Source organism: Podarcis erhardii, assembly GCF_964252035.2.
Source record: "Podarcis erhardii genome assembly, chromosome: 9".
NCBI lineage: Eukaryota > Metazoa > Chordata > Lepidosauria > Squamata > Lacertidae > Podarcis > Podarcis erhardii.
The window spans coordinates 40,220,252-40,246,875 of record NC_138512.1 but is presented as its reverse complement, the minus strand read 5'-3'; the positions used below and the strand labels follow the sequence as shown (position 1 = coordinate 40,246,875).

The 26,624-nt window shown below is 40.2% G+C and overlaps 1 protein-coding gene across 5 annotated transcripts in view; it reads left to right on the top strand.

Moving 5' to 3' along the window:
• The window catches only part of TMEM131L (transmembrane 131 like), a 68,957-nt gene that overhangs the window by 27,054 nt on the left and 15,279 nt on the right, over positions 1-26,624 (top strand). For 4 of the 5 annotated variants that reach the window (XM_081875212.1, XM_081875211.1, XM_081875210.1 and 1 more), the window contains exons 4-19: positions 3,251-3,319; positions 4,445-4,568; positions 5,868-5,984; positions 9,548-9,658; positions 12,881-12,958; positions 14,815-14,968; positions 15,077-15,135; positions 15,679-15,787; positions 16,892-16,997; positions 18,898-19,051; positions 19,672-19,842; positions 20,443-20,512; positions 21,036-21,153; positions 22,897-23,035; positions 24,476-24,585; positions 25,298-25,370. In XM_081875212.1, the coding sequence (XP_081731338.1) occupies positions 3,251-3,319; positions 4,445-4,568; positions 5,868-5,984; positions 9,548-9,658; positions 12,881-12,958; positions 14,815-14,968; positions 15,077-15,135; positions 15,679-15,787; positions 16,892-16,997; positions 18,898-19,051; positions 19,672-19,842; positions 20,443-20,512; positions 21,036-21,153; positions 22,897-23,035; positions 24,476-24,585; positions 25,298-25,370 (1,762 nt within the window). The remainder of the gene's footprint in view (positions 1-3,250; positions 3,320-4,444; positions 4,569-5,867; positions 5,985-9,547; positions 9,659-12,880; positions 12,959-14,814; positions 14,969-15,076; positions 15,136-15,678; positions 15,788-16,891; positions 16,998-18,897; positions 19,052-19,671; positions 19,843-20,442; positions 20,513-21,035; positions 21,154-22,896; positions 23,036-24,475; positions 24,586-25,297; positions 25,371-26,624) is intronic. The other variant, XM_081875213.1, reaches the window with a different exon arrangement.

Below are 26,624 nucleotides of genomic sequence, written 5' to 3'. Positions count from 1 at the left end.
GTCATGTAGTTGAGAGTGAGTGAGTGGATGGGTGGGTGGGTGGAAGTGGTTTCATATTTTCCAGGGTGAAAGCCTGCTCTGGTATAGAATTCGGCCCCTCTCAAGTGAGAGAAGGGAAAGGGAGTATTTGATGGTACCGGGGATGTGGGACACGAGCCCAGTGTTACTTTAGAGTTTGAGAGAGTAACGTATATGCTTGGCAGCAATCCTTTGACTGTGGGTTGTCATATGGTTTAGAGCAGGCATGTCCAAATACCATTTCAGGAGCCTAATCCAGCCTGCCGTTTGCTTTAATCTGGCCCCTGTGACAGTTTATTTCCTGGGCTAAAATCCCCCCAAAAAAACCCAACAACAAAAAGGTCAGCAACTTCAATCCTAAAAAAAGGTCAATAACTTAGGTTGGACCTTTGGTCGGCCCTCACAGCCCTTTACTTCATCAAATCTGGCCCTCTTTTGAAAAAAGTTTGGACACCACTGGTTTAGAGTGGTGTAGATCCATGTGGTTGGTTGATGGAATGTTTGAGGTCTTGAATGATTATACTAGTTGTGTGGAATGGAGCATGAATGAGATGGGTTGAGTTGGTTGTATGAATGAATGATGCGTGTTGTTTTGATGGTAGTTTCACATTATACTGCCTTGTAGTGCTCTTAGACTTTTATCAATATTGTTTTTAGGTATATTGATATTGTTTACGTATTCATGTTTTGATGGTACTTATGTGGTTTTGATGGTACTTACTGTGTTTAGATGTATATTTATGTATTTTAATCTAGTGTAAACCATTTCAAGATATTCAGATAGTAAGTGGTCTGTAAATGGAACCAGTACATAAATAAATAAAACAAAGTCAGGGTCGTGTAGTGGTTAAAGTGATGGCCTAAGACTTGAGAGACTCTCCACTCTGCCATGAAGCTCACTAGGTGACCTTGGGCCAGCCACTGTTAATCAGTCTAACCCACCTCACAGGGCTGTTGTGAGGAAAAGCTAGGGAGAGGGAGAACCATGTGCATCACCTTGAGCTCCTTGGATAAAAAGTGAAGAAGAAATGCATTAACAAACACACTAACGAACGAACGAACGAACGAACGATGAAGTCATGTTTCCATGCAGTGTTGCTGTTTGGCATCTATTGAAATAAATGTAGCTGCAGGCTTGTGTGTATGGAATAGGCCTTGTGTTCATGGGAGTGAACTGGGGAAATCACAAACCTAGGCATGCAATAACATGTGCTTTTCTTTGGCATTGCGCCTATGATGATTAAAACTAGGTTCAAGCTCCTGTGTAAGTTTTGGGGTAAACTCTGTGCTTTTTTTAAAGTGCATTTTTTTCAAAAACCTGAAATGTAAAACCTCTGAGAACTTGGCAAGAAAGATTTCCCCACTGCAGATAAAAATAAGCCAACAAATATGTGTATTGCTGCTTGGTTTTTTTAAAAAAAGATTTTATTTATCAACATTTTAGAAAGCAAAGAACCTGTTAGACCATAAAATTGTTTGGGGGAGGGGGAGCATATATAATTGCTTCATGTATATATTTGTGAGAATCTTATTTTAGAAACTAGTGCAACCCTATGCATATTTACTCTGAAGTAAGTGCTATATATAGTAGGACTTATCCCAGGGAAGTGTCCATAGGATCACAGATTTCGGCTCTTTTACAATCATTCATATTAGGAATAAAAGCTTTGAGCAACAAAAGAGGGAGGAACACAAACTTGCAGGCGGTCTGGAAAGGTGTGCCAAGTTGGCCAGGCAGAAAGTCAAGAGAGCATATTGAATTATGTGACCCTCTGAAGCTCCACTGCTGATTTTAATTATAAGGCTTTTAAATTAGGTCTTAACATGCCAATTGATAAACTTAATGCTCTGGTTTCTCCTCAGATAGTAAAAATATATTTATAACTATTTTTCCAGGAGTAAAATCCTGGTTCGTTGCTGACGTGTTTTGCTTTGTGAGCTTTAATTCTCTGGGTTTCTCCCTACCATTGCACCGAGGGAGGAGCAAAGTGGAAGCAAACACGTTGTGTTCTAGCATTATGCTTTTTCACACTGTGGTTTAAGTGAGCCAAGCTTACTGTTATGTGTGAACTTGACCTTTATCAGAGTTCATTTCTTGTTAACCCGAGAGTGTCTGTAAGTGTCCTCTTGATTTTGAACAATGCCCACAATGGTTATCCACAGTTGTCATAAGGCTATTTATGAACCAGGGGAGTTGCATTCGAGGACTGTTGATGTGGGATCTCTTCCACATCATTTATTTATTTTTGTCTGTTCTCTGCGGAAGGTGGGGGTTGTGCTGCTTTCTGTTCAGAATACATTTTTGGAGCTGTCCCTTATAAAAATCTGAATACTAAATGGCAATGGGCGGAGAATACAACTTTCAGAATCTGATGTAATTTTGTACAAATCAATATGTTAAGCTGTTAAGAGGACTATATCAAGTTTATGGTATTTTATTGCTTATAATTGGATTTCTCCCTTTCCCCTGTCCCAGTTGCTTATGTTGTCCCTTATTAATTTGATTTGGTTGTTACAGCCTTTTGCCTAAGCATATTAGCCCTCTTCAGACATTCAGCCAAAGACATGCCATAAATGGAATAGAGGCAAGTGATGTACGCACCATCTCAGCCCACTTCATCTGTAGGAAGGTCAGGATGAAGACATTGGGACTGAGGGCAGTGCACCTGTACACACTAATGCTCTCACACCTTCAGCTGAATGCCTGAATGGGACTGTTGTCAGGCCTGTATTCCAGGTTTGTGCTTACAGGTTTCTAGGAATAATTAATTGTGCATGTGTATTCTTAATACAGTGGTACCTCTGGATGCGAACGGGATCCATTCCAGAGCCCTATTTGCATCCTGAGTAGAATGCTACCCATGTGTGTGCAGGTCGTGATTTGCTGCTTCTGCGTATGCGCGTGACGTCATTTTGCGCATCTGCGCATGTGCTAGTGGCGAAACCCGGAAGTAATGCGTTCCGTTACTTCCAGGTCGCCGCGGAACGTAACCTGAAAACGCTCAACCTGAAGCATATTTAACCTGAGGTATGACTGTATTTTAGAGTGAAGCTGAGTGAATCAGTAACAGTTTTTGAGAGAGTTAATTTTGAATTGTGGCGTGGCAGTTATGGTCTTGATTTTCCTTGTATTGTTAAAGGAAAATTGAGCGATGCTAGTACAGTCTACATATAATCTGAGATCTTGTGTAAAGGAATATGTTTTTATAATTACTGTTCTCTTCTTTTTCAGCTTCTCTGCTAAAATGTCAAATGGGAGGGTCCTTCATTTTCACCCTTCAATTCTCCATTTTGGAATGCAGTGAGTATTTTGCATACTTTTATTCTGTATCCCAGGAAATTCTTTCCCCAGAAGAGTCTTTAATTCCCTTCCATTTTGCATTGCATACAATGCAATGCACCCTCCTTTTCTGTGTCCGGTTCCTTGGCAGCTTAGAGTACATAGTTCTTACTCAAGCAGGATTGCAACACACAACTAATAATAATAACACCACCTCCCCTTCACCAGCGGGCCCCAGGGCTGGTTGTTACAATATAAGATTCTGAATTAAAAACAGTTAAAACAAGTTACAGCCACAGGAGTAGGATGGGTCTTGAAAATAACCATCTCAGGTGTCAAAGGGCTAGGTGTCTTCAGATTTGCTGAAAGATGAAGGTGGCAGACACATCTCTGTGGGAGGGAATTTCACAACACCCTTTTCTGGGGGGGCCCTTCCTTGTACTTCTGAGGAGGGCAGAACTACCAAAAGAGGCCCACCTTCTGATCTTAATACCAGAGAAGGTCTGTAGAGAAGGAGGCAGTCTCTCAGATTTTGGGGGCTAAAGTCCTATAGGGCCTTACACACTAAACACCTTGAATTGAGTCTGGAAATGAACTGACAGCAAACATAGCAGTTTTAGAACAACCGTAAGAGTTCTAAAGGCAGCCCTAGTCAGCAATCTGGCCACTGCATTTTGAACCACTGCATTCAGAGTTCTCTTCAAGAGCAGCCCTATGTAAAGCACGTTGCAGTAATCCAATCTGGAAGTTACCAGAGCATGGAGTACCATAGCCAAGTTATCTCTGTCCAAAAGGGGCTGTAGCTGGTGAACCAGTTGGAATTAGAAATAGGCACTCCTAGCCATCAAGGCCTCCTGGGCCTCAAGTGAAAATGTTGGACCCAGGATTACCTGCAAGCTATAACCATGTTCTGCTGGTTCTCATGAAAAGGGAACTCTGGATGAGGATGAGGTGGTTTTTGGCTTGGATTTGTTCATGTCTTGCCAAACCACATTGTGTCTGTATCCCAAAGTTATCTTTGGTTTAAATTCCAATGGGCCCAAGCTGTAGGGGTTTTTCTGAACACACTATGTTTGCATGTGGAGTGGAAAACGTGACTGCATTTTTTCCATTGCCAATAATACTTCCCTTTCTTCTTTCCCTTAGGTTGCTGGGACTGCCTAAAGCTAAAATGCTATGTGCTTACAATCCTAGTAAGGATAAAGATGTTATAGTGAATTCAATGTTTACAGCTACTAGGCATTTTCATGTGTCTCCTGTTCATAGCAGGGTGAGTGCTGATGTACTTTTGGAAACTATGCTAGGGCAGAGTGCCAGAGTTTCATGCTTTCCTTGGCCCTAAAGCGTTAGCTAACTGGTCTTTTTTTCCTACTTTCCCAGCCATCAGCTTGTTCTTGGTATTCCCATTTATTTCTATTAGGGCTGAGCTGAACATTTCCCCATACATTTTCGGTGCCCCCCCCAAAAAAAATGCTTTGTGTCCCTCAGAAGTATCTAATTTTTACTATTGCTCGTTGCTTTTTCAGCCCCTGTTGCTTGTGGCTTCACCTGCATTTGGATTCCAATACACTTAAAACTCAATACATCCATGTCAGTTGTCTTCTCTCCTCCAGCTCAATCATTCTCCACCCTCCAAATGACTCTTACTCCCTCAGAAGACTCTGCCCTTTCGCCCTTGTTACTCTCCTCTGCTATGAGAAGCTTCTTGTTTTTAACGAACTAGCTTTTATTTTATTTTCTAACAGTGGGTTATTTTTTTACACATGTACCTTGTTTAAACTATGATTTGTTGAAATGAGCCAAGGTCAAACTGTGGTTGTTTCAACAAACAATCGTTTAAACTTATGAGAGTTCCCAGTTTGGATGTAATGATATGCTCCTTTAAAGTTTATGTTTCCAATTTCCTCCTTGTGCTCTGGAGCCAGAGGAGAGGGCTGAGGGGAAGCATGCAAACCCAAGCTCATTCATATCATAGCTGTCAACCTTCCCTTTTTGGGGGGCAGGAAATTTCCTTATTCCAGCGCCGTTTCCCACTTCTTTCTGCTGCTATCCCGGATTGTTAAATATCCCGCAGACTGTCCCCAGGACAGGTGAGGCTGCTGATCCCTTATTTTCAAATCTGAAAGTTGACAGCTATGATTCATATCATGCTAAACCATGATTGGGAAGTTAAATAGTGGTGGTTATATAAGTTTGGGTACATTGGCAAGCTACTGTGGTTTGCTGCTAACGATGATTGAAAGCTTCTCATTGTGACGTGTAGGAAAAGGGAGGAGGGGGCATATGAGCCTGAGGTTCCTGGTTGTTACGATTATAATGTCATGTTTTAGTGCTGCATTTGAAGCCAGCCTCTGTCTTAGCATGCAGTCTCTTTATAGCTGCCCCTCCTTGTTTCTTATTGCTCTTCAGACTACATATAGGAAGGTGCAGGGGAGCATGGCGGCTATGGACCACTGTCACTAGTGGGGCAAGGGGTGGGTGGTGACCCACTTCTTAAAATTTACAAGTCTGTAATAAAATTAATGCAATTAATTCTATTGAACACCAGATACTTTTATTTTATCTGTAGGTGATTCCAGCAATGGGAAAAAATTGTTTCAGAGTACTGTTTCTTCCATTAGAAGAAGGCAGTTTTGAAAGTACATTATTTATAAATACCTCATCTCATGGAATATTTTCATATCAGGTAATCTTTTGTTCATCAGCTTGAGATTTAGAAGGTAATTTGTTTTTCAAATGACGTAATAGTTGGCAAAACCAGGAAACATTGCCAGCAGTTCTTGGTCATGAATAAATAATACTTGCAGAGAGCATTATGATTTTCAAGGGACTGAAGCTTTAAGGGGTCTGTTTTTCTGGTCCCAAATGGCTTAAAAATTTTCTACATTTGTGTTGGAGAAGAAGCAAGTGGGCGACTTTCCCCTCTGGTAGTTGAAGAAAAAAAATCCTGTAGGTACATTTTCAAGTAAGCCTTTCTAACCTGGAAAAAAAAAGATTTGTATTCCATGTTAAATACAGTAGTTCTAAAAGTATATGTAGCCCTGTTTGGCCATGATTTATTTGCTGCTACAGAAAAAAGTGTAGAGACATCCAGAAAATCCGTGTTATACAGATTATACAAGGAATTATGCCTCAGTTTTATAACTGACGGTCTTCCTAGGCTGTACCTCAGTAGGTTGGAGAACTAAGGCAATGCTGCCATTGTCTATGCAGTGACATCTGGATCTTATAGCACATATCGCTTGCTGGAGCCAGGATGACTGCAGTGTACTACACAAAGCCTTCCTGCTCCTTCCAAACCTTGGACGTGGCATGATGAGTTAAAGACTCCTCAGTTGAAGCAGAGGCAGGGTGTGGCTGTGCCTTTGCTCATGATCCTTGTGCAGTAAGGGCTGCATTGTATTTGAATGGCAGTTGCTGAGCAGCACAAGCAGGGGACTGCTATTGCACATGTGTCATTCTTGCACGCTTCCCATACACATTTTATTGACCATGTAAGAGGGCATAATGTGACTAGATGGACCTTTGGTTTGAACCAGCAGGGCTCTTGGCATTCACTATGATCTCAAACTTTGCATGCAAAATTTGCTGTTGTACACCAGTTTGCATTGTGCATGTATAAGACAATTTGGGATCTTCATTCATTATTTACTTATTAAATTTGTATACCACCCTATGCCCGCAGGTCTCGGGGCGGTTGCAACATAAAATCACAATATAAAAACATGAAATGAATAATAAAAATAAAACCAACCCAATAAACACACACACCCTTCAGTTGCATTCACTTCAAAGGGACTAGCAGAAGAGAATTTTCTCAGTGATCTGGATTGTGTCACAGGTTTGCACACACTCTACCTCTTGGATCAATAACATTTCATTGATAAACTGAAGGGATCTGTAAGGAGTTCTAAAAAAAACAGTTTACTGTGGAATTTGTGAATAAAATTTTTAAAATAACAGAGAAACAAAAGGTTAGTGTCAGGCCTGGTCGTTGTCCTCTTCAGATCACAACACAAACGCTTCTTGTTCTTTTATATAACTTTTTATTGCGTATTAACAAAACAGTCTTATAAACGGTTCTTAAATATTATTCCTTAGAGTCACTTATTTCAGATACCTTCTGAGCTCTGCTTCTCCATGACCAGCCACTCTCAAAATGGCGAAGGTGCCCTTCCCTTCGCTTTCCCGCTCTTTTTTCTAACCTCCTGGCTAGAGCTGGCCTGTATCTCCCCTCTTCCGAATCTGAGCTAGAACTGAACCCTTGCCTTTCCTGGGAACAGCTGGTCCCTCCCTGTTGTTCCTCTTGCTCCCTTCTATTAGATTCACTGCTCTCCTTTCCCCCTTGGGGAATGCTTTCTCCCTCTGATAAACTGGAAACTTCTAACTCTTCCCTGATAGTTAGTAACATTTAACTGGGCTTTAAAAAGAAGAAAAAATAATATTTACTTGTGTAAATTATATAATATAATATAATATAATATAATATAATATAATATAATATAATATAATAACAGAATATGCTTTTAAAACTTGGGCCTTCATCATAAAAGTTTCTAAATAATTACATATCTAGTACAAAAGTTTCCTTCACCTTTTTCTTACGTAAAACACTGTGCTAAATGAAGTGCTTCAGATGTTTGAAGTATTAGAAAACTGCAGCTGATACTCAGTTGCTCTTGTGACACCTGGTGTAGTTGTTAATTTGAATTGTTCAGGCAGCAATACCCAAGACCCCCAAATATAGTATAAATTCTTCTGTTTTTAGCCCCCTCGTTTGTTTATAGCACGCATCTCATGAATAAGTGCTAGAAATACTTTCCCACAGCCTCACCAACACTTCTGAATAAACATGCACTGAAAGTCATGCAAATAATGCTGGAGGAGGTTCCTTCACATCTGTCTGCTGTTCCCCTGTGATCACCTCTCTTGCAGCCACCAACCCACCCACCCACACTGCATCTGCTATGCCCATTTCCCTTTTTTGCATGTACTAAGGCAAATGAATGAATTCTAGGCTTCAGAGATCGTAAAGTTGTAAATAATAATAATAATTTAAAAAAAAATGCCATGTTAATTTTTGTGAAATGGTAATCTCACTTGCATTGTGTCTGAGGTGGAAAAGCCTCTGGTTCTTCTTGACCAAGCAACTGTAGCTACCCTGGAATGTTAATTTACTCTAGTAAATTTCCTGCCACTGGTGCCTTCACTCCTCTTGATTCTCTTCAGTTGCCTTAGGAACCAAACAGTCCAGCTTCTGTGAGGGAAGGGGAAATTGTCCGTTTGGTTTGGATTATTGCCGCAGAGATATATATATATATATATATATATATATATACATTATTATTTTTTTGCTTTCTCCAAGTCCTAGTTCATAAGAGCTCAAGAGAGGGGATTTTTGTGTAACACTTGTCAGAAAAGTGGAGTTATGGAACCACAATCATTAGTTTAAAAGACTGTTCTGTCTTTGATCTCCTTGCTTCAGTTTCATAACTTGCACTGCGGAACCACTTCAGCAAGAATTACTAGGAGATTATCTTCCCTCTTCCTTAGAAATCTCATATAGAAAGCCACTGTCCAAGTAAAATACTATATAACCATCTAAAAAGCAGAAACAAATGTTAGTATATTTATCTTTCGGTTTCCCCTCAGCAGCCTATTTGGAGACTTCTGTCACATTATTCATTGTGAAAGTCCTATTCACATTTTAATGCATCTTTTGCTATTTGATTCATAAAATGCCTAGATTTGTTCTTACTCTTTTTATGTTTATCAGATCTGGCCCAGGTAGATGAAAAGTGGTACTTTTAGGAATGGCATATAAAATTGTCTAAAATGGTTCAATATGGTAGCTGTGGTCTGGACATTTTTTTTTAGTTCATGCTCAAACAGAAATCGCCTTCACTCTGAATTGACATTGTGATGTCACCACATGCCATATCTTACTGACCACATGGCATTAATATAATCACATTGACTGTCATCCCCAATTGCCTGGAATCACCTAGTGAAGCAGAACCTTTCCCCCAATTTTTAAAATATTGCTGAAGAAGCAATAAACAGGGGGAAAAATGTTGTGAACCATTGTGCGGAGAGGCCTTGCACTCTGGAAATGTTTTTATATATGAACATTTGGTGCAGGTGTGTTACTGAATAATTTCAATATATTCTGCTATTTTAGCATGTAACATGCTAAAGCATGTTATTTTTGTTTGAAAATAGTGAATGTAATGTACTGTTTTACACCAGGTCTTTGGAACAGGAACTTCAAGGACCATTTCAGAAGACTCTAGAAAGCAGCTAGCAAATACTTATTTACTGCTTCCACATATCAACAGTATCCAGATCTCACAGACACTGGTATAGTAACTTTTTTTTTAAAAAAAAGTTATATTTTAGGGACCATGTAAGGTTGCTTTGTTTTTCAAATAGAACTGTACCTCAGCTTTCTGTTTAATGTTAATGGAAATGGTACCATGGGGTTTTAAGGGCTATTGTTGTTGATTCTTGGCAGAATATTGTAGTGGGGAGGGAGATAGTAGTATTGTTGATAGCATCTCGCTCTGCAACAGTACAAATGGAGGAACAATAATCATTCCTGTGAGTTGCACAATTGACCACTGACCACTGAAACCCCAAGTACTATGCACACATGTCCTTGTTTCATTTCCTGCGTTGCCCTTTGCTGCTCTCCAGTACAGTGGTACCTCTAGTTGCAGACATGATCCGTTCCGGGGTGCCATTTGCACCCCGAAAAGTCTGCAACTAGTGCTGCGCTTCTGCGCAAGCGTGGAGCAGGATAGAGCGCTTCTACGCATGTGCGAAGCATGCAGAACGCTTCTGTACATGCATGTGGGGCGAAACCTGGAAGTATACATTTCTGGGTTTGCCGCGTTTGCAACCTGAAAATCCGCAACGTGAAGCAAACACAACAAGAGGTATGACGGTACAATAGAAGTAGCTGCTCTTTGGAATAACAATATTTCTTACTTCTCATTGCTGATTATATATAGATTTGTAGGCAAATGGAAGTATAATAACAAAACAAAACAAAAATTGCATACCAGGCAAAATGTATGGAAGTAACCTTCATTCTTCGTGCCCTATAACACACACTCAACCCCCCCCCCCCAAATCTGGCCCACCAGCCCCAAAATGTTGGTAAACCCTGATGTGGACTAAACAGACAGGCAGTGCAGATCAGAAGAGGCCAGGATTTGAATAAGCTGCTTTGTGTATTCCAAATCTATGGCCACACACACAATTTCTTGTGATAAACCCTTGAGAATAGAGTATTTAATTTCAGCATCTTGCTTTTCTCTCCGGATCAATCTCTACCTGCTCCCCAACCCACTAGCCCAAGAAAAAAGAAACAGACAGAGAGAAAGCAACACATTCTCTCCACTTCCTCTTCAAGGCTCAGATCAGCAGCTCGCGTAGCAGTCTGAGCTTTAAAAAGCACCTAGAGGTGAAAGAGGAAGTGGGGAAAGGGCATCAGATAAACCAGTTTCCTCCCCCTAGTTCTGTGTACTTCTCAAGGTGAATAGGTAACCGCCCTCAACTACCTCATCATTAGTGTGTGTGTGAGGGGCACGGGGGGGGGGGGACTCGAGGTCTTGCAGTCAGCAGGACAAATCCTGCGCAGTGCCATTGTGTCCAGAGTTGTCGCACTGGAGACTGTAGGTTCCAGTACTATTTCCAGCATTTCTGGGCAGGACCTGGCATTCAAAATTAGTGTGTGTTTTTTTAAGAGTGTTGCTCAGGGTCTCTTTCCTAACTTTGCCACAGCAAATAAATTTTAAAATTTAAAGAATTGTCCTGTAGCACCTTAGAGACCAGCTAAGTTTGTTCTGGGCATAAGCTTTCATGTGCATGCATACTTCTTCAGATACCATGCACACAAAAGCTTATACCCAGGACAAACTTAGTTGGTCTCTAAGGTGCTACTGGATATTTTAAAATTTTATTTATTTATTTCGACTGTGTCAGACCAACACAGCTACCTACCTGAATCCTTTGCCACAGCAAGTTTCTTTCATATTGCGACCCAGCTCCTCATTTGTACATTAAAAAAAATTAAAAAATCTGGTGTTAAAATATTGTTGTTAGAATCTTCGAAGTCAAATAATCTTGAAATCTACAGCTAAAGATTAGGCTAGTTTTTCTCTAATGGTTGCTAGGCCAGTGCCAGCTGGAATGTCATCTTGCTGAGTTTATACTTGAAAGCTTGACTGGAAGCATTACATGCATTTTATAAAGGGAGAAGCTACGTGAGCGCAAAAACAAACATGCCTACTGTTAGTGAAATGTGTAACAATGCTTGTGGGTCTTCCTTGTTGGGAAACATCTATGTAATTGTTCTGCTCCTTGTCCAGCAGCAGCAGCAGCAGCAGCAGCAGCAGCAGCAATGATTATCATAATCTGGTTTGAGCCACTTTTTATGCGTCTGCTTTGCACAGAGCAAAGTTTTGTTTGCAAGTATTTAAAACACACACAGAGGAAAGGATGGATTTGTATTTATTTATCCCTTAAAGTTACTTTAAATGCTTTATGAAATTATTGCAAACTCGATCACTGGCTCTGCCTGCTGTGGCAGAAGCAAGGGGAACAGGTTTGCTATATTAAATGTGGCAACAGAATTGTACTGGCTTTAGCGTTAATAATACTAAGGCAATTTATTCTGTAACATAACAGCAACATAGAAGATACTCTGTTCTTTAAGAGTTGGCACGAAGATGTTCTGCAATTCTCATTGCATGGATAAGTGGCTGTTGATTGTGAATGTTTATGTGAAGGTTTCTGATGGTTCTCGTGTATCTATAACTGACAAAACCATTTATTGTTCCCACCTTTTGACCTTGAATTCCTGCAAAATGTGGTGGGTTTAGGAGAAGAAATTGAGATTCACATTTGAAAAAAAGAATCAGCAAATAATTAAACAGTTAAATAGTGGTATGATTAGATGTGCTATAGCTCCCCCTCATGGGTATTTGAAAGCATTCTTAACCAGAAAATAAATTGGTATAACGTAAAGCTGACTTTGGCAATGGTACTGTTCATTAGTGAATTTAATTTCAAAATACCTGATTTATATAGGGTATACAAGCTCTAAGTATCCTTGAGGACCAAATTCAGGACCATAATTGGCATATTTGTTTGAAAATAGATCCGTTTTTTGGCGTATGGTTGAATTTGCTAAAATATTTTAGGTATGTAGCAATGCAGTCAACCACGTAAAACACAGAAGGCAACTATAAAAAGTTGTCAGAATTATATAAATGTCAGGGCTGGGGTTTTTTAATGCTGATAATAAAAATGTAGAGTTCGTTATCACATTTATTATAACACTTTTATCTAAGGAGCTCAAGATGGCGTACATTGCTTTCCCCCTCCCATCTTCACAATAACTCTAGCGGACGGACAGACACTGGTTCAAATTTACCCAGTGAGCATCACAGCCAAGTGGGGATCTGAAACCTGGTCCTAGTCTAATGTTCTAAGCACTTCATCACACTTCTACACACCATACTGGTTTGACCTTCTTTCAGACTGTGGTTTTTTTTTTGTTTTTTGTTTTTCCAGGCAGAAACTAAGAATGTCAGTCACTTAAAAGTTCGTCTTGAATGCCGATTACTTAACAAATTGTATCAGCATTTTAAGGTACGGTGTATACTTTTCTTCCTATATCAGAGACTACACCAGCCACATACAGCTAACCTAGTTGAGCTGGACTCAGCTGTGGTCTTGGGGGCATCAACGTATATGAACAAGGGTGAATCCTTAAGGCTAATTCAGGATATTTTAGCTTCTGTGACAACTTTAGGTCTATTCCATGGAACAGCTAACCCAGGGTATGGATGCTTTGGTTGAGATTCCTGCAGAGCAAGGGGTTTTACTAGATGACTCTTGGGGGTCTGTTTCAACTCTACCGTTCTGTGATTCTATGTGACACTGCACTGGGAAGTAGGTGCTTAAGTGATATTGTATGCTGAGATTACTCTGTCATTGGAGCATTACCTCCTCAAAGCACTGATCCCTTTCATCCTGTGTATGCTGGCATAATGAGCAAGTTACGTTGGTACACTATGTAGTGCATTGAATTCTTTGGGAATTTCCCCCATTAATCTTGCCAACTGTGATCTGACTGGCATCATTCACTTTTTGAATTGCAGCCTGTCTTTGGCCGTTAAGAATGTCTTAGGCCAAATCTGATGCTGACCGTGCAAAAAGCCATAACATCATTCTGAGGACTATGTCTTAGCTGTGCTATTTTTATGGCTGCATGCCATCAAGTAGATCCAATCTAGATGGTGAATGGCTCAATGAATCAATGCAGTTCCAACCTGAATATTGTTGTCTTTATAAGGAAGACTACAATATTCAGGTTGGAACTGCATGGATTCATTGAACCATTCACCATCTAGATTGGATATTGCTTATTCCCAAATCTTTGCTTATTCCCAAATCTTTTCTCTATGGGAAATTATCAACTACCGTATTGACCTAGGCTCTATCTGCTCACAGTAACTTTAATTCAGTGTATCTGTTTTCTTCCAGCATGACTGCTTCCTCTTTACATTCTGCCTCTTTATCTCTATCATACACAACTTAGACCACCCTGCCTATTTTAGAACATAAATTCTGTGATTTCCTGATTGCTTATATCGAATATATACATACAATCTATCATATATTTAAAGAAGTCCAGTATAAGACAGACTCTCATCAGTGTGGCCTGAAGATTAGCTCAAAGTTTCTTGTCACCAGTTCCCACATTTTACCATTCATAGGAGCCAACTCCTAGGGGACAAGTGGTTTTCACCCCCCCACCCCCCGTAAAATAATTGAGGGGGCTGCCCACCTCAAGTTTATGGGCACTGCCATTCAGTGGTGTGCATGCACTTCATCATGTGATCGATTATGTAGGGTGGGGTTTACCTGCCCCCCTCCCAATATTTTATTCAAGTTGGCACCCCTGTTACCATTCCATGTCAAGTAGTGCCTAACAGTTAAAGGGCACACTCTTACTGGAATATACTTTTGTGGATTAAGAAGTGGAGATCTGCCTTGTCCACTGTCCATATATGACTGTAGATTTTAATTCTCTTTTGAAGGTGCTAAACTAACTTTTAGAAGAAATATATAATGGTCATGTTAGAGAACTGTGTGTACATGTCTATTTACACTTATGTACCCACCCATCATTTTTGTTTCCTTAACTCTGTATAGCTAGAGGATTTCCAGTGCAGAATGTGCAGAGGAACAGTATTTATCCTAAAGAGGCAGAATGTATATCATGATGTCCCATTGCTGTGCATTTGTAGCAAAACATTATTTCCTAAATTAGTATAACCTTCCCTTCAGATTCCCAGTAAAACACCTCCTCTTTTGGCATGCTAGACACCAGGATTTTTTTAAAGGGACCATAGCAGGTTAAGTCTTGCAGTTCTGAATGAATCATTCTGATTGTTCCCATGTGAATAATTTTTTGGATTTCCCTTTCTGTTTTGCATTAGAGTTGCTGCTTTGCATCTGATGGCCTAATGCTGCTAGAGATAAGCTTAATGGTCAAAATGGAAAATATGCAACATGAATTTGTGGACCTTAGGCAGTACTTACTGGAAAACCTTTTTGTAGTTTATGTAGCAATGGACAAAACACAGACCTCTGGTAAGTCCAAGATGTGTCTGCATGTATGTTTCATTGATATAGTATGTTCTTGCAGCAGTTAACAAAAATATGGTTTGACCTTTTGACTGTTATTCTTTTTTTGAACAGACGATTCCCCAGTAGTCTTGTATGTGTTGCATTCAGGGAGCAACCTTCTTTATGTGCAGGTAACTTTTTAAAAAATATATAATTTAATACAGGGGTTCTCAACTTGTGGTCCAGGGAACCCCAGGGAGTCCATGGATGGCTTCAGGGGTTCTATGAACCGGGTGCAATTTATTCCACCCAATGTTGTAAATGAAACTGCATGTAAAATTGTGTATGTATATGTTTGTGTGCATTTTTCTGGGAAATGAGTCTATAGCTTTTATCAGATTCACAAAAGGGATCCACGTCTGATTGTTTAGAGTATCATAATTAGCTTAAGAACTATCCTTGGGTGAATGTAGATGATTTGAGATTTGATCTATAATATAATAATAATAATTTATTATTTATACCCCGCCCATCTGGCTGAGTCTCCCCAGCCACTCTGGGCGGCTCCCAATCAGTATTAAAAACAATACAGCATTACATATTAAAAACATCCCTGAACAGGGCTGCCTTAAGATGTAATCTGACAAATTGCAGTTTAAATTGTCGTGAAGATGAACTTCACAGCAGTTAAGGCAATTATAGCATTATACTAATGTAATGTGATTTCTTTGTAGGATGTAAAACACTTGTCACAGGAAGGAAAATTTTCTGTGCAGTTTGAGCCAATATTGCTGCCATCACTGACCACAAATTTCACAAGAGTTGCTTCTGTTGTTTGTAAAGGTACAGTGTATTCAATACAACATAGTCTGATGTCTACCTTCCCCATTATATCATATGACAGAGTGTATTAAAGAGGATATGGCATGTAACAGATACACTTCCGGAAGATTATATATTAAGTATCCATTTTCACGACCACTTCTAGCACATCTGTCGCCCACCCCCCGCCACCCAAAAAAGAGAGATGTAAAGTTCAGGACATCTTGAAGCCATGGAATAAACATTTTTCTGTGCAGTGGTGTGTGGGGAGATGAAATAATTGCATTCTTGTCAGAAATAATTGCATTCTTGTCAACTTAAGCTTACACGCTTACCTGCTGGTAACTTGCACAAAGTTGATGGCACTTAGTGCTGTGCTGTAAATCTATTATGTGCAACGTACTTACAACACAAAGTTATGTACTACGTTTATGAAATTTACAAATGCCTTGGTTTTATTCATAAACAAGGACAAATGCTTTAGGAGTGTCCACAGATCTCAAGATTAGGCTTGTATTTGAGCATTAAAAAATAATTCCGTTGTATTTCTGAGTCACTCTGTGCAACTTTGCATTTCAATCTGTAATTCTGCTCCTCCAGCACTTGGTATAGAACTGCAGTCTGCTGACACTTCACATTACCTAACAATGCACTGGTGTTCATCAGTTGGGGAAAGAAGCTCTTAAAATTGTAGTAAACAAATGGAAGTCTGCTATGGACTCACATTATTCTGATGCAGAAACAGAAGAAGGAATTCAGTAGTATAGCCTGATTGCACATAATAGGGCTGATGTGAGTAAGCCCCATTGAAGTCAGTGGAACATGCTTCTGGAGTTAACCTGCAAAAGCTCAGGCAAGAAATCTCTCATAACCAGAGAGATTTAGTCATCCTGAACCCACATTTGTTCGATTTGTATCACATTCCATCCCAATCAGTAATATATCCTGAGATATTGGCATAACTGTGCAGTAAAAATGGAACCCTTTGAACACCCAATAAAACGTCAAAATGTAGATAAGGCTGAATCAAGAGCACTGCATTTAGCCTCCTTAGAATAACAACATTCTCAGACTATATATTTAAAAGTGTGTGCTACAATAAGATGTCTGTTTTCCTTGGCACAGGTACGTTGTGTGGCCCTGGAAGCAATCACATTGCTAATGAGAGGACGAATCTGTTAGACAGTACAGCTTTGCCAAAAGCATGCCATTCCCATCCTGTAATGGAAGGGTGAGTTTTTTTGTTTAATGCTGCCATTTTAAATTATTAAACATATACCAAAGCAAAGAAGTTGAGAACACTTTTTGAAGTTCATGCTCTACATAGTAATTCGTGTGAAAACAGATGGGTGTTCTAGCTCTGGACTAGTTCATGTGGCAGAGCGCAAATGACTTGCAGGGCTTCTTTAAATGTCATGGAGCTCTACAAATCCCACTTCCACATTATATATCCGGGGCATATAGATAATTTCATGTACTGCTGTCTGTCTCAAGAGGCAATGGAAGCGTACGCCTTTGGGGGTAAAGTCAAACTGTTGGAGAGGTGGTTGTAGAGACTAATAAGGGGAAGCCCTGTTTTATAGCAGCTGGGGCAAGTCAAGGTGTCTGGTTTCACTGTTAGTAATACACCATGGCATTTCTTCTCTCTGCACTTCTCCCAGCGGTCACTGCTGTGGATACATGACCTCTCTTTCTGTCTCCAGACACTGCGGTTGTCTGCGAGTGATTTCCACATGGCAGAGTTAATGCTGCCAGCCTTCGTGTCACATTTGCAGACATCTTTGTAACACAGAGTGTCGCACAGCAGTAAATTAATCTCGCAGAGTCTTTATGAACAGAATACAACTTTTGCTTGAGAAAATAAAGTTGTTCATAAACAGTATAGTCAAAGAGCGTACACAGAGTGCTCATAGCAGCTATCTAACTCTTCTCAGAGGCATTGTCTTAGTTACTGATTAACTGGAGTCTTGGACCCACTCTGTCTGCCTTAAATAGTACAGATACACACACTGGCTAAGACAAACAGGCACTGACTGACTGACTGAGGCCCATAGAGAGGCTGGCTACTTTTATAGGGCACTCAAGATGAGTCACGAGTCACAGTGACTTGGCAGTTTGCTGTTAACAGTTACAGCTAGCAGGCCTGAATGATTGTGTAGACCTTGTAGGTCTTGCCTTACTTCTCCTGCCCTCAAGAACCTTTGTCTCATGACACAGAGAGTTGGTTGGCCAGCAGGCCTGGTGCCTGAAGCCAGCCCATCTTTGGGGATCCTGCCATCTTCCATTCTGTGTACATGACCAAGCCAGCATATGTATGAGGTACACTTCCAATGTAGTGGATCTAGGGAAAGAAACACAAGAACCTCAGGTGTTTACCACATGCTATGTTCTCAGATGTTCTACTTATGAAGTGTGCATAGTCACACTCATCACGTGATGTCCTGGCTCATGTGGAAGACATAGTTCAAATCAAATAGCATGGATAGAAGTTTCTTCCTCGCCTTCAAATAGGCTTTCAGTGAAGTCAGTTCACATATTCACCTGTGATGCAAATAATGTATGCAGATGTGAAGCAGCCCTATCTAATTTGTGATCTTACCCTTATATTTACTTTGATTTCGTCCATTTGAATAATTCCTAATGCAACTTCCAGGGCATGCTACTCTTACCAGGTGGTTTATAATTCTGAAAAATGTATGTATATGCACACGCAACAATACAGAAATATAATCAAATAAGACAATATTATTTGATAAGCGGCAATAATGAAAAGGTACGCTTTAAAGATCCTGTTACAGATAGGTAGCCGTGTTGGTCTGCCATGGTCAAAACAAAATAAAAAAATTCCTTCCAGTAGCACCTTAAAGACCAACTGAGTTAGTTCTAGGTATGAGCTTTCGTGTGCATGCACACTTCTTCAGATACCAATCTGAAGAAGTATCTGAAGAATGTATCTGAAGAAGTGTGCATGCACACGAAAGCTCATACCTAGAACTAACTCAGTTGGTCTTTAAGGTGCTACTGGAAGGAATTTTTTTATTTTGTTTTAAAGATCCTGGTTAGACTATAAGTCTGGGTGTGATTTTTTGCAAGTGAATAACATTTAGCAGTGAACTGTTTTCTGTCTACAGGTATGTTGGAATCGATCCATTTGCAACGGTATTTTATATAGAACCACATCGCAGTATTTCTGCATCTTGGTTAATATGGTTTACCAACAATTTTGATTTTAGCATTGTGCTAAATGACGTATATGTTTCAAGAGAAACAAAGGATATTTTAAAGGTGAGTTTTTCTTGTAAGCCTCACTTGGTACTTTTCCTTAAACAATTAGCAATGTATATCAGCATCCCATTCATTAAAATCTCCATTTATATACTGGGCGTGTGTACTCAGCCCTAAATAAGAAAAAGAATCACGTCAGAAGAACCAATAAAAGTTTAAATTGTGTTGCTTGTTGATAAATTGTGAACAGTTATATTAAACTGCTTATTTTGTATTTATTTTAGTCTGCTAGTTGTGGAATTTGGGAAGAGCTTATTCAGGACATAAAAGTCTCAAGCTGACCAGATGAAGATAGTAGCTTATCTTCCCATTTCTGTATTCTGAAATGTTGCCAGGCATTGCCTGCACATTTTTTGAATCTTTCCTCATGGCAGGCTTCAAGGCTGTCAGCGTGCCGATTTTTTCACCCATTACCAAATTCCATACATGCACAACATGACTGTTAAGGAATGCAAGCAGCCCTGCTTATACATGAATAATTAGATAAATTTGTTTAGCTAGGACCCAATCTGCCACTCCCCTGTGTATTATTAGAAGCAGAAGATAACAAACGGAGCAAGATTTTTCATGTAGATGCACTTTATATGCACTTGGTTTGATCTGATGTTTTTTGCCATTAGGTTCTGAACTTCACAGATCCTTTGACTCTACCTCCAGGATGTTGGAATGTGTTTTCCTTGAAACTCCACATCAAAGAATCAGTAACAAGTTTATTTTCCAATATTTTTGTGGCCACAAATATTGGAGTGATATTCGAGATACCGCTGCAAATTTATTCTGCTTTGTCCCAGGTAGTATATTGAATTGCATATGTTTACAATAGTATATTCTGACTTGCATATTTTACAGTTCATAGAGTAGTAATTAATTTTTGAAGTGATACTATCTTTTCAGAGTATTAGATTTTTGGGAGGTTTATCCAAATTTCAAGTTAGGAAAATGTTGTTAGGAAAATGGTTGAATGAAGTCTTAATTTACTCAGAGTCATTGGAACATCAAATATTCTTTCTGAATTCATTTTGTATTGCATTGAATAGGGTGCAGAACTCAAACTGGGATACTATGGAACACTTTGCATATTATTTTAAGTGGTGGAAATTGAAAGTGCACATGATTCTGAAAGCTAGTGGAGATTGTTTAAGGTGCAAGCACTTTTCATCACTTCCATCTAATGTGCAAAGTGGCTTGATTCCCCCCCCCCCCTTTTACTTGTTTGTATTTTTAAAAAACATAGGGTGTGGGGAAATATTGAAAACCATAGAGTTGTTCTTTACATGCTGATTTAAATACAATCATAGAATTGAAGAGTTAGAAAGGACCCCAAGGGTCATCTAGTCCGACCCCCTGCAATATTTGTTAATTTATTTAGTGCTTTAATCAATGTTTTCCAGAAGGGAGATCTTCATTTTGAAGCCATAGCACATCGTGATGTGTACTGTTCCTTGCGAATGTCAGACACAGGTAAAAGCAGAAAAGAAGGATGTTTCCATCTACGGTACTAATGGATAAAGGATAAGGACTGGCAACAGTGTGAATAAGATGTGTTTTTTTAAAAGTAAACATTATTTCTTTCTGAATGCCTAACTTCTTCTTGGTAGATTTTAGTAGCCTTCTGGTTATTCTATGTTGAACACCTTATAGTGAAGTCAGTCTGCTTTAGATAGTTTGCTTTTGTTCTGGGGAAAGGAGCAATGCAGATTTGTGAGCATGGCAGGGGTGCTGGTTTTGCAAGAGCCTAAAAGGGAAGGTGGGGCAGAAAATTGTGCAAGAGGGAGAGAATAATATTGGGGCATATTTTTAAAAAAAATATAGACGTTTGTGGTCTTGTGCATAAATATGGGGGGCGGTTGTTTAAGAGCTGTTATGCATTCGTCATACTATTTCTAAATGTGCTCTCTTTATGACTTCTTGAAATCAAATTTTGGAACAAAAGAAGCAATAAACAAATATTATGTATCAATGAAACGGAATGTTATTATTTTAGCAAATATGCTTTGGGAAAGGAGCCTATCTCTGGACAGTTCTACATGGAGTGTGGATTCTGACCTTGCATATCAGCTCCATGAAAAATGGCAAAAAATTAAGCACAATGAAATTTGCAGGTGTGTATACAGAATGTTCTTGATTTCAACATTAGAGTGGTAAAATCTTGGTATGCTTACAGTCAACGTGTTAAAATCCATGATATAAGGGCTAATACTAAATAGTCACATCCTGCATTACAGAGGGTGCAGACATAAGCACTCCTGATTCCTTAAGCATAGTTAAGGAGGGAACAGGCTCTGTACCATAATGTTACATGCATCTTCTGCTTCCTTCCAGTACCCCCTGTCCTAAATCCCTAAACTACTTCCTGCTAGCTTTAACCACAGTTCAGGCTTTTACATGCACTAGAAATAGCTGCAAGATTGAGAGATTCCTTATAGTGCCTAGCAATGTGTCCCCTCCTATGTGGGCCTTTTCTCTTTCCAGACTACCCCCCCCCTTTTCAGCTCTTAAAAATGCCTTACCTCCACCACTGAAGTCAGGGGTCACAACCTTTAAATTACTTCCTTTTGTTGCTTCTCGTTTTCTGAAATTTTCATCTTCACTACTGTCACTGGTGACAGCAGCAGAAAATGGCTCTCATTCAGTTGCTTCCAGCCACAGTACTCCATTCCCTACAGTGTCCCAAGTGGGGAAAGGAAATGACTTGGCTGGAAGGTGCCACATCAAAGAGGCCTGCTGCTGCTGCCTCCTATAATAACCAGTACTGGAAGCCAGTGTAGTGTAGTGGTTAAGAGCAGTGGACTCATAATCTGGTTAACCGGGTTCAATTCCCTGCTCCTCCACATGCAGCTGCTGGGTGACCTTGGGCCAGTCACACTTCTCTGAAGTCTCTAAGCCTCACTCACCTCACTGAGTGTTCGTTGTGGGGGAGGAAGGGAAAGGAGATTGTTAGCCGCTTTGAGACTTCTTAAGGGGAGTGAAAGGCGGGATATCAAGTCCAAACTCCTCCTCCTCCTCCACCTCCACCTCCTCCTCCTTCTCCTTCTTCAAAGTCTAAAAGAGGGACACAAGACTGGTGTCAGTGGCCAGCCCACCTGAGCTGCTGAAGCTTTGGCATTTACCATCAGCGTTGGTTTTGACCAGATGTTTATAAACCAGGTAGTTCCTGAGCAATAATGGACCCTGGTTAGCATTCACCATGGTCAAAACTGGGGCAAGCATATGCTTAACCATAGTTAAAACCAACAAGGGTTTTGCATTAAAGAAGGGAACAAATGTGTGTGATTCTCATGCTTTCACTGCAGTGAAGGAATCTGAAGCATTGTGCTTGCTTAGAAGTGTGCAGAATTCATTGTCAAATTTTCAGTAAGTGGCCGTAAAACATTTACAGTTCTCTCACTCTTTTTTAAAAAAAGGTTTGGCACTGTGTTGTAGAATCTCTAGTAGGAGATTTAAAAGTAAAAGGATGAAACTGAAGATGTTAAAATATTGTAAACACAAGGCCATTATTAGAGGGCTCTTGGAGATTTCTGTCTCTGAAAGAGATGATCTGTCATAACATGGCAAGCCAAAAGTTTCTTGTTCTTTTTGATACTTTTTATTACATTTTCCAAATGTAAAACAATACAAACTACACAGCCTCACAACAAGAAATAAGCATAACAACCATTTCACAGCACTTCAAAACAGTTATAAGCAACTGAATGAAGAGATTAAACTAAACAAAGAATATCTGTCCAAAACTAAAATTGGGAGGGAAGAGGATGGATTGATTTATCACTAATGTTGACATAGCTAGTAAATTGAAATGGGGTGTCTTGAAACCTCTCTTATTTATGTTCTTATTAACTCAACAGGAGAAATATTGGGGAACTTGTTCAAGCGTCTCATCAGAAGGATCATAAAGAAGAATCCTTTGCGTTACCTTTACCCCACTTGGTTACAGAGCTTGGTCTCACATTGAACTTCAGTGCAGCTGCACCAATGAATAGCATGGTGAGGCCATTTTTAGATTTATTAAACTTTTTGTCATAATTCCTCACTTGTCTTAGGTTCCATTTTTGGTTTTGAAAACAGAAAATTGTAAGTATTTATACTCATTTATACAGTCGTACCTTGGTTGATGAATGCCTTGCAACTCAAACGTTTTGGCTCCCGAACGCCGCAAACCCAGAAGTGAGTGTTCTGGTTTGCAAATGTTCTTTGGAACCTGAACGTCTGACGCAGCCAATCGGAAGCCATGCCTTGGCAGGGGCGAAAGAAGGCGGTGTGACACCCGGAGTAGGCGTTGCTACGTAGGGTGCATGTGTGGCATCGCTACGTACAATGCATGCACCGTACATAGCGACTCCGCACATTCGCTGTATAGCGGTTTGCCGCTGGCGCCACTTCAGCGCCGTACAGACGGTGTCGGGATCCTCTGCTTGCGGCTGTAGCGGCGATGGAGGGATCCTGGCACCGTCCGTACAGCGCATGCATGTGATGCCACACATGCGCTGTACTTGGCGGTTTGCCATCAGTGCTGGGATCCTCTGCTCGCAGCTGCAGCCATGAACGGAGGATCTTCCACATGCGGCTGCATTGGCGCGATGGCTGCTCACGCCCCTGTGAGCCCATGCGGAGTGACTTATTGTCACCCCCACAGATATGGAATCCGGGGTGCACCGCCCCCCTGTTGCGACACCACTGTGCCTTGGTTTCCGAACGTTTTGGAAGCTGAACAGACTTCTGGAATGGATTCTGTTCAACTTCCGAGGTACAACTGTACTTAATGTCATTATCAGGCCTGTTGGTGTCTTATGTATTAACTGAAAAAGCAGGCTAAAACCAGCAGTCACCAGGTTCTTGATGGGTCTATTAAAACCTGATAGCTGTGGATATATGAAATTTTACACAGACTGTGTTCAGATGTTCAGATAAAGTGTGATGTCTTGTGATGGGAAGAAACCTGTCCAAGCCTCATGCTTTCATGCTTTCCCCTCTCAGGCACGGTGGTAGCAACAGCAGAAGAGGGGGGAAGTAACTGTGATCTTCTCTGTGTGTTTGCTCATTCTTGTTAAGCCATGCTTTGGCTTAGCATCACATTCAAACTACGCCATAGTCTATATTGTCATTTTACTCATCGTATAATGTTTTCAATACTTTTAAAAGAATTTTTTTAAACCTTAAATCTACCTCATTCTTTTTCAAGACCCTCTCTTATTTTGAAAACAAAAATAAAAGGACAGACATAATTGTTTCTAGGACTGGTTTCACAGTTTTTATCAACATGAGTAAGATGTGTCAGTATTTCTGTACATTTGTAAATATTTCAGAAAACACTCCAGATTTTTAAAAAATGTTTTGTACCAAAAATAGCAGAATTTGGGAGTAAGGAAGAGGCTTGAATTCTAAAACATGAAGTATTAATATTGTTGTTTTTCCCCAATTATTTAGGTAAAATATTTTACGCTAAGAAACCCTTCATCTTTCCCAGTTATGTTGCAACTCCTGCCTCTTTCTTTGTATCCTGATCCTCGCGCTCCATTGACTCTACTCAGCAAATGGTAATGAGAAATAGTTTCTTGTGGTAATTTAAGAAATAGTATAATCTGAAAATAATTCCTTTCCCTCCATGTATTTGGGTGGGTGGGAAATGAGCTTGCATCTACCAGTCATGTTCTGTGCATGCAAAGGGTCTTCATGGTATTGGCACAAAGCTTCTAATGCCATGGAAGGTCCCACTTGTATTTAGGCTTATTTCACAATAAAGTGGTACCTTGGTTCTCAAAACCCGCTCCAGAAGCCTGTTTGGCTTCCAAAACATTCGAAAATGGAGGCGCTTCTTCCCTTTGGTTGCAAGAGCTTCTTGCACTCAGCAGAAGCTGTGTCGCATGTTCAGGTTCTGGGTTTTCGGCATTCGAGAACCGAAGTGTATGGCAACGGAGGAGTTCGGGAACCGAGGTTCCACTGTACCAGCCACTAACATGTGGCGATCAAGGGTTAGAACCATAGACTTGCAGCGTTGGAAGGCACCTTCTCATCCAGCCCCCTGAAATGCAAGAATCTTTTGCCCAACATGGGGCTGACCCTGAGATTAAGACTCTCATGCTCTACCAATTGAGATATCCCAAATTAATAGAAGGGCCATGAGGAGTTCTTTTACTTTTTCCTCCATTCATAATGGAGAACTATATGAAAATGGCTTTTTATGGTTCTTTACTTTCTATAATTTTTTTTAAGGTTTATACATGTATATTCTTTTCTTGGTTTATATAGGTTTGGTGCAAATGTACAGTCTCTTAACTTCACAACCACTGAATTTAGATTGACAGAAGATTATGCTCACAGGGTAAGCAGTGTCTCATGTTACTCTCATATATGTTTTTCACTCTCAGAAATGGAACTTAAAGTGCTCTTCGCATTAAATTAGAAAGAAACAGCCACCACACAGCTGAGAGTCTGTGGTTTACGCAGAAACATGTTTGAGCATGAAAGGAGTTGGCCATTTTTTTAAATAACCTGTAACCTGCATTTATTGGATTGCTTAGGTCAGAAATTCCCAAACTGTAGTCCGTGGACCAACAGTAGTCTGCAAGCTCCATACAGGTAGTCTGCAGCATCTATGCATTGAATAGCCATATTGACTGTCATTGTATTTGTATTGCTTCTATTGTTTCTTATATTGTATATTACAGTTTGAATACTAGAGAATGCAAGTTGCAATACAAAACCTACAAGACATAAGAGATGCAATAAAATACAATTAAAAAGCATGAAGCATATAACTCAGTGGATTCCATTTGCTGTAACAGGCAGAAAAAAAAATATTAAGTAGTCCACCAAGGCTACCAGAATTTTCAAGTGATTGGAGGGGGAAGGTTGGAAAACATTGGTTTAGCTATTAAATGGAAAACAGTTTTTGAAACATTTGAAGTTATAACATTTATTTAATATATTGCTGATTTTAAAACTCTTCAAAACACATCTAACATTTAAAACTTATACTTTGCACTCCTCAATGGAAACACCAGATAACAAGAGTGCTTGTAATTCCAGAAAGGGTTCAGGAACTCTGTTAAAAGGGGCTTTATTATTCCTACCCGCAGCACTGAAAACCTCAGTAGACACGGGTGGGTGGCACCTGTATTTTCTGTATCCCCACCCCTCACACACATTGCTGTAAACATTTTCTCCCCTTTGTTAATGGCAGTGTCCTGGTATGCTCATTCTTCCCGTTCCCCAGTATTAAAATGAGGTATGTCTGGGGCAGATGGGGCAAACAAAATACCGTATTTTTTGCTCTATAGGATGCACCGGACCATAAGAAGCACCTAGTTTTAGAGGGGGAGAACAAGAAAAAAAATCTCTCCCTCTCTGCACAGCACCCCTTCAGCTAAGTGGCAGGAGAAGTGGAGCCCCTTCCATTTCTCCTCCCACTTCGCTGAAGGGGCGCTGTGCAGAAAGGGAAAGCTGCGCAGCGCCTCTCCAGCGAAGCGAAGCCAGGAGAGCAAGCGGGATTGGTACGCACCGATCCCTCTTGCTCTCCTGGCTTCAGCAAAAGCAACACGAAGCCTCCGGGCACAGCGGAGGCTTATAGAGCTTG